Consider the following 13235-nt stretch of genomic DNA (forward strand, 5'->3'; position numbering starts at 1 on the left):
AATGGCAGAGTAATTAGTCGACACCTAAATATTAAGGTGTGAAATTTCAAAAAAATCTAGCAAATTAATTTGAAAAACAAAAATTTTACTTTTAAGAGTGCATATGTAAATGTATATAACTAAGTTTTTACTGGTGAAAGATCCCCTGTATTGTCTCTTTTACAGGAAGTAAATTTTAATATGATGGATATAGGTCGAGATGGCTTATTAAAAAGTGTTGAGCAGTTGATATCAGAAATATTCATTCCAGCCTTACAGACTATGGACCGTGGCTGGGTTGAACCTCAGCAAGTTCCCAATATTAAGCAGGACTTCCTTCGTGCCCTTGAAGGATTTGTTAGTGTCCTATCAGGAACTCAACAAAGTCTGTTGGAAAAGGTAGTATGTTCACGTGGGAAATAGAAAGTGAGTTAGCCGTAGAATGTCTCTAGCTCTGGACCTTTTGAATTAACTGCTGCTGTAGATTACTCATAAAGTTTGCTTTTGTTAAATTGGAGGATAATCCAACACTTCTGTTCATTGTCATCAGTAACTCATTATGCTTCAATCTGTAGTTTCAATAGTTCTGTAGGTGCTTCTGTTCTTGTTTATTCTGGGGCCAGTTCTTTAGAGCTATTAACTTCTTGACTCCCCAATGGCTGTGGTCACTCTTAAATGTTGAATAATTAATGTATGACAAACTGTTAGTTTCTACTCAGATTTTGTGAAGGAAAGGGCATGAGAGCACAGCTGCCTGGTTGGTGAATTCTTCAGATTCTGGATTCTAGAATTTTCCACTTCTGGCTCGAGTTTTATTTATAAATATAAATAAATATATTTATCTATATAACAAGTGAGATACCCCAAGGAGGGCAATGAGTTAGTCTTTAAAGTTCCTAGATTATTTGTCATGAACATTCAGCATTTAATTTTTATTAAACTTTTATTTTAGGTCAGCCTGAAGAAATGTGAAACATATGACCTTAAAACTCTAAGAGGACCTTCAGATTACTTGATGGCTGCTGACAGCATGGAGGCTCTTGAAAAAATAGAAGTCTGCATGAGAGAATGGACCAAACAAATTGAACAGGTGATACATGGGACAAATGTGAAATATAACCTCTGCATCTTGGCAGACGAGTTTAATCCTGTTGTTGTTACAGCTGCCTTTCTATAAATTTGGATGAGTTCACTCTCTTTATTTTAAAGTACTACTGGTATATTTTTTGTGCTTTTACTTCTCAATGGAAATATTACTGAGAGCTTTTTCCATCTGCTTGTTAATATGGGATACACACTTTGGGAAGCTTAGTCCCCTGTCTTTGACAATTATCTGTTAATAAACTACAAAACAGTTAGTAGTTCCCATGGATTTAATGAAAACAAAAAGAACACAGTAATTGAGTGAACCCTGTTCTCAGTGGTCACATTTGTACTTTGAAACATGCTTCACAGGTGATTTGCAGAAAATGTAACTGTCTGTAACAGCGTTCTTGGAACAGAAGCAACAGAATCTCTTTAAGTTGGAAATGAAAGGACCAAGCAAAATCAAATTTCTTATATGAGGTGGAGGCTAAGTTAAGTAATTTATCAGGCGAGGTTAATACCACTTGTAAAAGAAGAATCAATCCATGCTACCTCTGCAGATAAAAAATATGAACATCACTCACATTACTTTATGATAAAAGGTTCTTGCAGAAAATGACCAGTTGAGAAAAGAAGCAGATGACCTTGGACCACGAGCAGAGCTTGATTATTGGAAAAAGAAATTGTCAAAATTCCACTACCTTATGGAGCAGCTGAAGAGCCCAGATGTGAAGGCAGTGCTTGGAGTACTCACTGCTGCTAAATCCAAACTGCTGAAGGTTTTTAATTTAAATTATGAGAGATATAAATACTAGAAATGCTCTTTATACCCTAGCTCATTTTGATAATGTATATAACAGTGCTGGTGGGGAAAACATTGAAACATTTCTGGCTTTTGTTTTCCTTCTCTATTCCTTAGCCGGAGTAGATAAAGTTTAAATCTAGTTCAATTTATTGAGAAAGACTGGGAATCCCCTCAGTCTAAAGGCTGATAATGTACTTCATCCACATGGCTCAAGAGAAATAAATAATTTAATATTTGAAAAGTTAATTATTAAATCAGAATATTGAATTAATGAACTGGATATTTAATGACAAAAAAATTAATCTCCCTATTTTTAAGCCTCATTTTTATGTTGTTACAGTGCCTGTCAAAATTGTTTGTGGAATCATAACTTCTTACATTGACATAACAAATTTAAAGTCCCATCACCAACAGAAAATAAGTAAATAAAAAAAAAATCTTGTCTCATCAAAATGACATGTGGAACAAATCCATAATTATACATCCATAACTCATATATCTTACAGCAACTTGACTGCACACTACCACTGACTATTTAGCTGAGTGGTGCAAACCAGCTGTCTGATCACAGCCAAGTTATTGAAACAAGACAAGGACCCCTTCTTGGGTGAACAAGTATAATTCTGAAATAAAAGATCTGTACTTTCAAATGCATTTAGAAGCTAATGACAAGCCAAAATGATCTCAAAACATTTTTTCCCAAATGCATGCTTTTATTTTTTTTCAACTTTCTGTTCTTAGAAGTGGCGAGCATTGGATATTCGCATCACAGACGCAGCAAACGAAGCTAAAGATAATGTGAAGTATCTGTATTCTCTGGAAAAATATTGTGACCCATTATACAATAGTGATCCTGTAAGCAGAACTTTTGAATTCTCAACATACATGTATTGAGACAAGCAACATGAATATATTCTGTAAGATGAGTTTGGAAATGAAACAAAAAATTTTACAAATGCAACTCCAGTTTGAGATTTTGTGCAGTTGTCGTAAAAGCGGATTAATGGGAGTTTCTGGCTACAAAATAAAGTACTTGTTATTTTCACACCATAATATCTGTAAAGCTCTAGTTATGATGAACAGACTTGATTCTGTGCTATGGGAGAAAGTGAATTCCTTACGATTAAAAATAAAGAAAAGTAAACCTAATGCTATGATAAAGACAAACTTTTGTATTTATTTTGGTGGCCAACTACTGGTTAGACTAACATTTATAGGGCAATTTTCAGCTTCTTGGGTTGGGAAAAGATAAATAGGATTATGTAAACATTAAGACAAAATTATAAATCACCTTCTCATACTATATAATGAGAATGTGTAGGATCGTGCAAGCATAACATGCAATAAACAAAACCAGCCACCCTAAAGTACAGGACTGGAGGAGTCTTCTTGTCCCGTTATCTGCTAAAATAGGTGGCAAATAATTGATTTTATTAAAACTGGTTTTGAAACTGGCTGTGTATGGGTCTTGCTAGTCAAAGAAATATGACTGGTAGCCATGAAGACTCAAAACTTGGACCTGTCCTGGCTTCCTCTCTCTCCTCTGAAACTTCTTCCAAAACCAAATTGTTTCCAAAGAGTGCTCTGGGCAACCATGTTTGTTTCCGTTTACTGGGTGATATTAGAACAGCGTGTTCTTTCAGTGTTTGCAATCTGCTATTTGAGTTTCTCTATTGAAAAGTTATTGGGTTATGATACCCATAAAAACAGAAAAAAGCTTGGTGAAGGGGTTATCTTTACATGCAAGCTTACATCAGGTTTAGCAACTGAGCATATAAACATATTTTTTTGTGGAAAAAGTTCTTTTGCAGAGGGCTTTACTTCTACCAAAATCTCACTTGCTGATCTGAATTTTTTCAGCCAAGACTCCAGTGAAAATTTTTCACTGAAATTAAATTGTAGAGCTTGGGGAATGATGTAGAACAGGCAGCTCTGCAGGAGAGGCCCATGCAGACAGGGACAGAACCATTCCAAAGACCATGTTCATAATTCTCCTGCATTCACTAATTATGGGTTATGATAATGGGGGGTAATAGAGGTACTGAGCAGAGTTCAAACTGTGTGTTTCTTTCCAGGTGTCCATGCTGGATGCTATTCCAGGACTCATAAATGCAATTAAAATGATTCAGAGTATCTCTCAGTATTACAACACTTCTGAAAAGATCTCCTCACTGTTTGTGAAGGTTGGTGCTCAGCAGGAAAAGAAATATTCCCAAATTTTTTTCTGTGTTGTTGCTTAAGTACAAGAGAAAACACAAAGAACTAAGCAATTGGGGAGACAGCACTTCAGTCACTTTAATGCTGCTTTTTGAACATATAAAGAATTGGAAGTAGTGATAAACTACTTCAAATTTAGGACTTTTTTGTCCTAAATTTAGGACAATTTAGTTTACGAATTTTTTGTTACAAGTTTTGCCTGTAATCAATGGGATTTTTTGTTAGAACCAAGCATGTTAAATTCATATTGCCCTTAAACCCCCACATGTTTGCAAAAAGAAGAAAATGGATAGAAAGGACAACCTATTCTTTACTATTTACACTCTCATGGGCTCTTGATTTTACCTTGGCTTGCAGACCAGACAAAGACTTATGACTTTATAGCCTTCAATGCTATCTCAAGGTTGGTACAAGATGTGTAGGTTTAGGAAGAGCACAGTTAACCAACCACATTTTTATGTCACGTTCTGGAGGCTGGGTGTTGCAAGGAAGACAGTCTACCGATGTGGCTGGTATTTGGTATCCCTGTTTGTCAGGCTTTAGGTCAGCAGACTCAGAGGAATGGGAGAGAGAGAATGGCAAGACCCGCTTTGTCTTGGAATGCTGCTTTTTTCACAAAGTTAAAACTGCTTTTAGGTGACCAATCAGATGATCACAGCGTGTAAATCTTACATAGCAAATGACGGCACAGCTACTGTCTGGGATCAACCACAGGAGAGAGTTGTGGAAAAGCTACAAGCAGCTATTAGACTTAAACAGGTAGGTGGGAAGAACATATACGAAACAGACTATAAGGTGATATTTAGGAGGGCAGGAATGGGAAAATTTTATGTGGGAAAGCACTGTTATAGCGAAGAAAAAATGAGTTAACTGAAAAATATCCACTGGAGCTGGAATGTTTATGCTAGAGCTAACAAGGAATTTGATCTGTTGATCTTCTGGAAACAGAATTTTGATGCTTAGTCTATCTTAACTGTGCTTATAAGAGAATTGCTTGGATTTTCATGCCTTTGTTTCTCTATGTAGTGTCTTCTCACTTGATGTGGAGAGTTATGAAATAGAAATTAAAACTAGGAGAGTTACTGAACTGAATATATTCCAAAGATGTGTGGACAAGCTATACATTTAGAAAGGGGAATTTAGTGAACTGAGATGAATCCAGCTGTTCAGTTGACCTAGACTTGTTAGAAAGATAGCCTTTTTTTTTTTTTGAATACACTTCTGTGATAATTTTATAATTTTTTAGTTTTATTTTTCTTTGTTCTTTTTTTCCCCTAAAGCTTAGTATTATAGGATAGTTTGGCTTGGAAGGGTCCTCAGCAGGTATCTAGTTCAACCTTCTGCTCAAAGCCAAAGCAGGGGCAGTATGAGATCAAACTTGGTTTCCCAATCCTTTATCCAGTCGTGTCTTGAAGTTCTCCAAGGATGGAGAGATTGCACAGCCTTTTTGGGCATCCTTTTTCACTGTTTGACTGTCCTTGGGATGAAAGATTCTCTCCTTATATCTAGTTAGAACCTCACCCACTTCAATTTCTGCCCTTTGCCTCTTGGCTTTCTGTCCATGTGTTACTGTAAAGAAGAGCCTGTCTGTCCTTTATAATATCTCTGTACATATTGGGAGCTTCATGTAGGCTTTCTGCGTTATTTTTTTTCATTCCCAATATGTGCTGGCAGGACTAGAGCTTCATCCTAATACCTCCTGAAGCAACAAATCTTGCCTAGTTCTAGCATAAATTAGTATAAATTTGTATGACATCTTACCATCAGCAATGAGCACTAAACTTGTCTTTTTCTATCAAATTGTCCAGTTGCTGCATGAAAATATGTAGAAAAATGAGGTATTCATTTGAGTCTTATAAGTTCCAGAAACTTTCAGAAATTCAATAGATGAAAATATAAAATTTGAATCAGGAATAACATAGCAAAATCTAGACCCTTTGTATTGATACCTCCAAGAGAGGATATTCATACATAAATGTGATAAAAAGAATTAACATTTTATTATAAAGAGAGCCACTATTGAAAGAAACCATTTCAAGCAAATCTGTTGACTATGTACTTTGACTTTGGGAAGAATTTAGCAAGTTTGGAGTAAGGTTTGTGCCTTGTTATGAATTCAGGATGAAAAGTGGATGCTGTTATGGAGCAGCATTAAAACTTCAGGACGTAATTTGTTCTTGAAAGGGATTTTTGAACCTTGATTACTCAGTAAAACTGCTCAGCATGCAAACATTTTCAATCTCTAGAAACTGGGCTGTCATCTTAGTTATTCAGTAAACACATCAAACCCTGCTATGAAATGGAGGGAACAGAATTTCATGCTAGCTAAGGATATATACAAATACATACATATGCAGTTGGTCATTTGATGAAGTGTGTAATCCTGTAATGGCATTGATAGGTTAGTTTTCAGAGGCAAATTCTGTTATTCTCTTTATAGTGTTCATGATTGTTTATTGATGAAACTCCTACTTGCAATCAGATTAAGATAATACCTGTGTAAATTTTGTTCTAGCTAAAGATAGTGCCTTTTGTTATATGCTTGACATTCTTTAAAATTCCTTGCTTTAAGGAGTATCAAAATTGCTTCCACAAAATAAAAGAGAATTTGGAGGAAAATCCAACTGAAAGACAATTTGATTTTAGTGAGATGTATATATTTGGAAAATTTGAAGCCTTTCATCGTCGTCTTGTAAAGATAATAGATGTTTTCAATACTATGAGAACCTACTCAGTTCTACAGGAATCTAAGATAGAGGGACTGGAAGGAATGATCACAAAATATCAGGTACGCATTAGATTTTATATATTGGGTCAGTCTAACTTGAACCTTTATGAGAAAATATGAAAATTAGGGAAGTGTTTATTGAGAGAAAAATTAACTCTTTAATTGTGCTAAAATTACTGGATAATAGCAGTGTAAATATGTGATTACTGGGGAAATGAGCAAACAAGATGAAAGAAAAGGTGCCAGTGGTCATGTGAAAGAAGTATGCTAAAATTAAAGCTGATTGAAAAAAAGCAACCAAGTGGGGTGAAATTGTAACAGGAGTAATGGGAGCACGGTGTTGTGCTATGATCACGATAAAAAGTGAGATGTGCTACATTTCCATCTCTACAAATGTTGGGCTAGCTGTGAGTGCCCCTTTGTTCATTAGTATTACTATGCAGGTTTTTTTCTTTTTGTTTTTAAGAGAAGTGTGACTTGAGTAACAAGATCTTTTAAGAACATAAATATGTTAAGTTGTGCTCTTTTCCTTCCTTCTTTCTCAGAGAGCTTTCTTTTCTACCAAATGGAGTCTTTCCTGCTTTTACTGAGCCTGAGTTAGCTTACTTTTTTGTGTAACTTTATTAGTGCAGTATCATAATTATGGTGCCTTTAAATATTGAAATAAATCAGAAGGTTTCAATGTGTGGACTTTATAGACAGATTTTTGAGATGGTATATGATTCAGTGTCTGTACAGGCAAATATGTAATTCTAGTTTGTTTTACTCTGTCCTTTGCCTCTTTTTTATGGTCAGGAGTCAATCAGTGTGCTTTAGTGAAATAACTGTAGTGTAAAATGTGGCCATTGCATGGTCCTTCCTGGTTTGATTTACTCCTTCTGTAGTCTGGGGTTTTGCTTCCTTGAATACGTCCTTTACAGTAACCAGTTTTCTGCTTTGTTCTGTTCTACAGTCTTCTGAGAATTGGCCAGGGCACAGCTGTAAGGATAGCTTAGTCCGAGACTCTTCCATGTGGGCAGGACAGGTGTGGACTGCTCTAAATTTTGTTTCCAAGAGCTGCTCTCCAAGCCAGGCTTGTATCACCAGGCTTTTCAGCAACACAGGTTGCTAAGAATTTTCAGATCATGACAATGAAGGTAGTCTTTTGGTAGGCTGGAACACAGGAATCTAATTTGTTTGGGGCATTTGTGTCTGAAAAGATGTCATCAGTGACCATGAGCCCAGGCTGTGATGCAAATTTTGTAAGAATGCACCTCATTATCCATTGCAGCACCCAAGTCCTTAAACAAGAACTTTGTGTGAGACCCAGCTCAAGTCAATTGTGTCAGGATGAAGGATGCTTAGGTAAAAAATGTTATGTGGAAGGTTCTGCCTAGGTTTTATAAAGGGCAGGAAAGTGATCACACTTCTTTTTAAAGTGCCAAAACTGAGGTACTGAAGTATTTGACATGGACCATAGCTACAGTTAGTATGTGACTGATTATATGTCTTAACATTTTTTTACAATAGGAGTTAACTATTTTGCTGTTCTTTATGCTTTAACACTTAGTCCCTATCTAGGATTTGCTTGTTGCTCAAGGAAAAGATGGAATTTTTATTCACAGCAATGCAATGAAACTGAATTTCAGTTGACTTACCACAAAATGATGCAAGTCAGCTGAGCTGGAACTATGCTGAGTTTCATAGTTATACTGTGGTAAACTACTAGGATGTTGAACAGTAGTTTATCATTAGAAATCCTTTATCTGTCTGTACACCTCAAGGGAGATGCTGATTAAGATATACTTACATCTGTGTAGACAGCAGCTGTGTAACAGAAGCCAGGAATATAAAGTTGTGGGCTGGTGATGTGCTGCATCTCACTGTGCTTTTTTAATAATCTATATATGGAATCAGCTGTTTAAAGGACATGGAAAATAATGATGTGAAAATATTTTTCTCTCTTGAATTTCAAGTTTTTTATAGAAATGTACTTCTGCATGACAGAATAAAAATGTTTAATGAATAAAAAATGTCTTTGATGGAAAGCAAGGCTGAATTTTCTGTCAGTACTAATTGACTTAAAGCAGAAATAAATAATACAAATGAAATTTGAGTAGATATTACACCAACTTGATTCTTGCAAGTATTTCTTTTAAGGGGTTTGCTTATATTGCCCAGGAAGCACTGGGAGCTATTAGCAAAGGTAAAATGTGAACATGCACAGCCTGTTGTGCTAAATGTTTGGTGTGGTAAGTCTTTTTCATGAGACATTTTTTGGTAATAATTTTCTTTTTCTGTGAAATTGTTTAGAGCATTGTTGACAACATGAAGAATAAGCATTATGATTTCTTGGATCAGCGGAAGACTGATTTTGACCAAGACTATGAAGAGTTTTGCAGAGACATAAATGATCTTCATGTAGGTTTTATGATACAAAATAATTTAATTTATTGAGGAATCCTTATTATCTGCTCTGAGTTACCACAAAAAATATGCAAATGTCAAAGTTTGTATTCTGAAATTGAAAAATTATTCCAATATATTTCCACTTTGAAGCTTCCATTTACTATTTTTCAGACCAGTTTAATGGAATGGACCATTGAGGGCCTCCAACAAAAGGATTTTTCATTACTGTATACTGCAAGAATAACAAAAATGGGTGATTTCATTGAGTGAATAGGAGCGTAGTACAAATAAGTCAGATAATTAACTTTCCAATAGTTCTGAAATCATGAGCTGGGGAAATGAAAGGGTATATGCAGAAGAAAAAAAAAAAAATCTTGTCTTGCTTTGGTTGCCAGAGAGGTAAGCAAGCATTCTTTGAGGCCTCTCAACATGGTGAAAGATTGGAGGGTACAGAAGCTTTTGCTGGTTGCAGAGCCACAGAGGGAACTTGGAAAGAAAATGCCTTGCAAGTTGGCTGTGTTTTGTTTAATTATTGTGGGAAGAAATAAAGGGAAAAAATAATACTTATTGAGATTAGTTTCACATAAACAAATTATCTTCTAATATATTGCGTGTTAAACCCTGTCAAATAATACTTGGCATATCTGATGTGTGTTTTAGGGACTTATCTGATGTAGAATTATTTACTCTTCTTCAGGATCAATTAAGGAAGTTCATGGACATGACCTTTGAAAGTATTCTGAACACTGAAAGGGCACTGAGTATGTTGCAGAAATTTGAAAGGTAATATGTCCTATTTAGATTGCTGAAACTCTGCCAGGCAATGGAAATAAAACCTCGAGGATGGTGGAAAGGGCAGGGGGGAGGGAGAGGAGAGCAGGAGGCATTTTCTTAAATACAAACAAAACCAAACTCAACCTCTTTACTCTCAGCTGTTCAGCCCTGTTAAGAGTTGTCTTAGTAGCTTGAATGAATAAAAGCCATATTTTTTGTATCAGAAACTGCAAAATATAAGTGGACTTTGAACTTCATCTTTCAAAATTAGCTTAAGTACAGGAAAACTTTGTCTGTTAGCATGTTTGCCTTAGCTTTGTGCTCGAACAATGGCATTAAATTTGTTACCACAATGCAGTCAGAAGAGAGCAAAATGCTTTTATTAAGAAACAGTGAAATTTGTCTTTATAAATTAACATTGTTGCAAAACAGCCTCACTCTTTATTCTGTCAGTTTTTGTATTATAATCTGTTTAATAGAATAGACAGCTAGTGGTGAATTGGTTACAGTTTGCTGCACATAATTTCAGCCCAGTGTTTGAAAACAGTGACAAAACAGAAAATGTGTAGGCTTACTTGGAAACTTTTATCATCTGGTCTAAATCTTTGTTGCTTGGATTCAGGTTGTGACAGCATTTGTTCAAGCTGAAAACTCTGCTGCCAAAGTAGTTATTTTCTAAAGCATGCAAGGGAATCTGGAACAACTGTTTTCCAACAATGCATTAGGAGTATTTCAGAAGTGTTGAAGGAGTTTTTTCATTATTTTTCTAAGCAGATTGCAAATCCCGAATCTTGGCATTGACAAAAAGTATCAGAAAATATTTCAAAACTATGGCCATGACATAGAAACAGTCTGTAAGATCTACACTAGGCACAAGAAGGACCCTCCACTGGCTCGTAATCTGCCTCCAATAGCTGGCAAGATCTTGTGGGCACGTCACCTGTTCCATAGGATCAAGGAGCCCATGGAGACTTTCCAGAGACATCCAGCAGTTCTACAAACACCAGATGGCAAGAGCATAATACGCAATTACAACAAAGTAGCAAAAGTTCTTATGAAATTTGAGGTCATCTACCACAGGGAATGGCTTCAGCAGGTAAGCCAGCTGATTTTGATTAAGGTATTCCTTAAAGAAAAAAAAAAAAGGTGTTATCCCTGGTTAGTAGCAGTAGTCAGGTATGCTTAACCTGACTTATGATGACTTTCAAGTGAGGGATGGAATAAGAAAAGTTATTTTACAAAAAAGTGTTCCTGTTAAAAAAATAGGGCCTGTAGTACTTATAGCTGATTCTAGGAACAACTGAAAGACCTTTCATTATAACTAAGAAGTTAGGAAAAAACCATATAATGACTATCCAGTGGTAGGCTTAGCTGCCCCTCTGTCTCTGCCACATTCCTCTGACTGGTGCAAGATCATCTTGTCTGGGGAGAGGAGTTTTGTCAGCTGGTTGGCCAAAACTGAAAGCAGACACAGTTTTGGTCTGTGTGCACACAGAAAGCAGTTCCTCTGCTCTGGACAAAATGAATTTTGAGTGATAATCTATGGGTACACTCTGTAAATATACATGTCAAAAGCATCCAGTGTGAACAGATAATAGTGTACTCAGTGCACAAGGGGGCTTTGAGCCAGTTGTGGGTTAAACCTAATAGGCAGCTAAGCACCACACAAATGCTCATTCACTTCCCCCCATGCACCCCCAGTGAGACAGGGAAGAGGAAAGGGAAAGCAAAAGCAAGAAAACTTGTGGGTCTAGTGAGTTGTTTAGTTAGTGAAGGAGAAATGGAGAAAGAAAGGGGGGAAAAAAGGGCTGCAGAGGCAATTTCTCACCATCTCCTGTGGGTCAAACAATGTCTAATTAATTCCAGAGCAGAGGGTGGCTAACCCCTTCAACCCCTGCCTTTCCCTTTTTATTGCTGAGCATGATGTTATATGGCAAGGAATATCCCTTTGCTTATTTTGTAACATCCTTTTGTTATTTCATGACATCTGCCTGGTTTTGTCCCCTCACAGCCTCTTTTGCACACTTCATCCCCACTCCCACCCCCAACATTTTCACTGTGTGGACAGAGTGAGAACAAGAGAAGGCCTTAATGCTGTGCAAGCACTGCTCAACTGAAACATCTGTGTGTTATGTTATCAGCTTTGTTTTGATAACAAATCTGATGACACCACGTAAGCTGCTGTGAAGGAAATTAAATGCCAACAGAGAAAATTACTTTGTACTGGTTCTGATTGGGTTAATTTCATTTCCTACTGACAATTTTGGGATACATGTGTGTGGGGGAAGGTGCAAGTGGGGTACAGTGTACCTTACCCCTAGGGCCTGTATCCCGGCCCTGCATTGCCTGCCAATCCCTGGCACACCAGAGGCACTGATCCACACCCACCTCTGGAGCCCCTAACCCAGCTCCTGAGTGGCCAAATGACTGGAAGTCCCACCCAGGGGAAGGGCCTAGGAAAGACAAAGGGTATTTAAAGCTGAATATGAAGCTATTTTATGTCTTGACTCTGCCTTCTCTTGGAATTTCTCTATGAACACTGCTGGAACCCAGGAATTGATGGCTACATGTGTGCTAATCTATATATTTTATGTCTTTCTTTATCTTTCTTCTTCTAATTCCCTCTTGGAATTTTTGGAGTAACTTAAAATCAAGTGGGCTTAGAGTTAGGGAAGTTGGATGGGCCAAGTTAATGCTTTGAGAAGTGTTTTATGTTGACTGAATATGGTACTAAACTTTTTTCCAAATTTCTGTGATTTTCTAAAGTTGCCAGTAAGGTCTTTTTTGCTGTTTTGATCTCTTGAGAATACCTGGTCAGTGTTTCTCCCATGTGTGTAACTCTGAGTACATGAACAACCATAAGCCCTTTTTACATGTCTCGTTGAATGAGTTGTTTGGGGCCTTACAGGCAGAACACTTGGTAGCCTGAATATTCTTCAGAGCATGGTTTACCTTAAATTCTAAATTTCATTTGACTCATTTTACCATCTTGGGTTTTGTACATAGAACCTCTGACATAGAGCCTTTATATTATCAGATGGCTTCTGCAGGGGTTACTTTAAAGCCTCAAAATCTCTGTAAGTTTCTGCTATTGTTTTGGCATATTTTTCACCTCCAGTTTCTTTGCTGCCTTGTCAAAAAACATTATAGAAAAATTGGCCTTAGCCTTGCAAAGCTGAAAAAGAAGGATCAGAATCTCTGGATTGTGGTTTTGAAGGTAGTGTGATGCCTGTCAATGCATTTGCCAGCTGTTTTTGG

General features: G+C 36.7%; 1 protein-coding gene across 4 annotated transcripts in view; it reads left to right on the forward strand.

The window, feature by feature from the left end:
* The window catches only part of DNAH5 (dynein axonemal heavy chain 5), a 134812-nt gene that overhangs the window by 30507 nt on the left and 91070 nt on the right, over window positions 1-13235 (forward strand). For 2 of the 4 annotated variants that reach the window (XM_071454132.1, XM_071454162.1), the window contains exons 5-14: window positions 166-378; window positions 932-1069; window positions 1668-1844; window positions 2612-2725; window positions 3946-4053; window positions 4724-4846; window positions 6660-6875; window positions 9108-9215; window positions 9901-9986; window positions 10749-11073. In XM_071454132.1, the coding sequence (XP_071310233.1) occupies window positions 166-378; window positions 932-1069; window positions 1668-1844; window positions 2612-2725; window positions 3946-4053; window positions 4724-4846; window positions 6660-6875; window positions 9108-9215; window positions 9901-9986; window positions 10749-11073 (1608 nt within the window). The remainder of the gene's footprint in view (window positions 1-165; window positions 379-931; window positions 1070-1667; window positions 1845-2611; window positions 2726-3945; window positions 4054-4723; window positions 4847-6659; window positions 6876-9107; window positions 9216-9900; window positions 9987-10748; window positions 11074-13235) is intronic. The other 2 variants (XM_071454142.1, XM_071454152.1) reach the window with 1 other exon arrangement.

This window comes from Agelaius tricolor, unplaced genomic scaffold, assembly GCF_023055355.1.
Source record: "Agelaius tricolor isolate 1412-34295 unplaced genomic scaffold, bAgeTri1.0.p SCAF_2, whole genome shotgun sequence".
In the NCBI taxonomy this organism is placed as follows: domain Eukaryota; kingdom Metazoa; phylum Chordata; class Aves; order Passeriformes; family Icteridae; genus Agelaius; species Agelaius tricolor.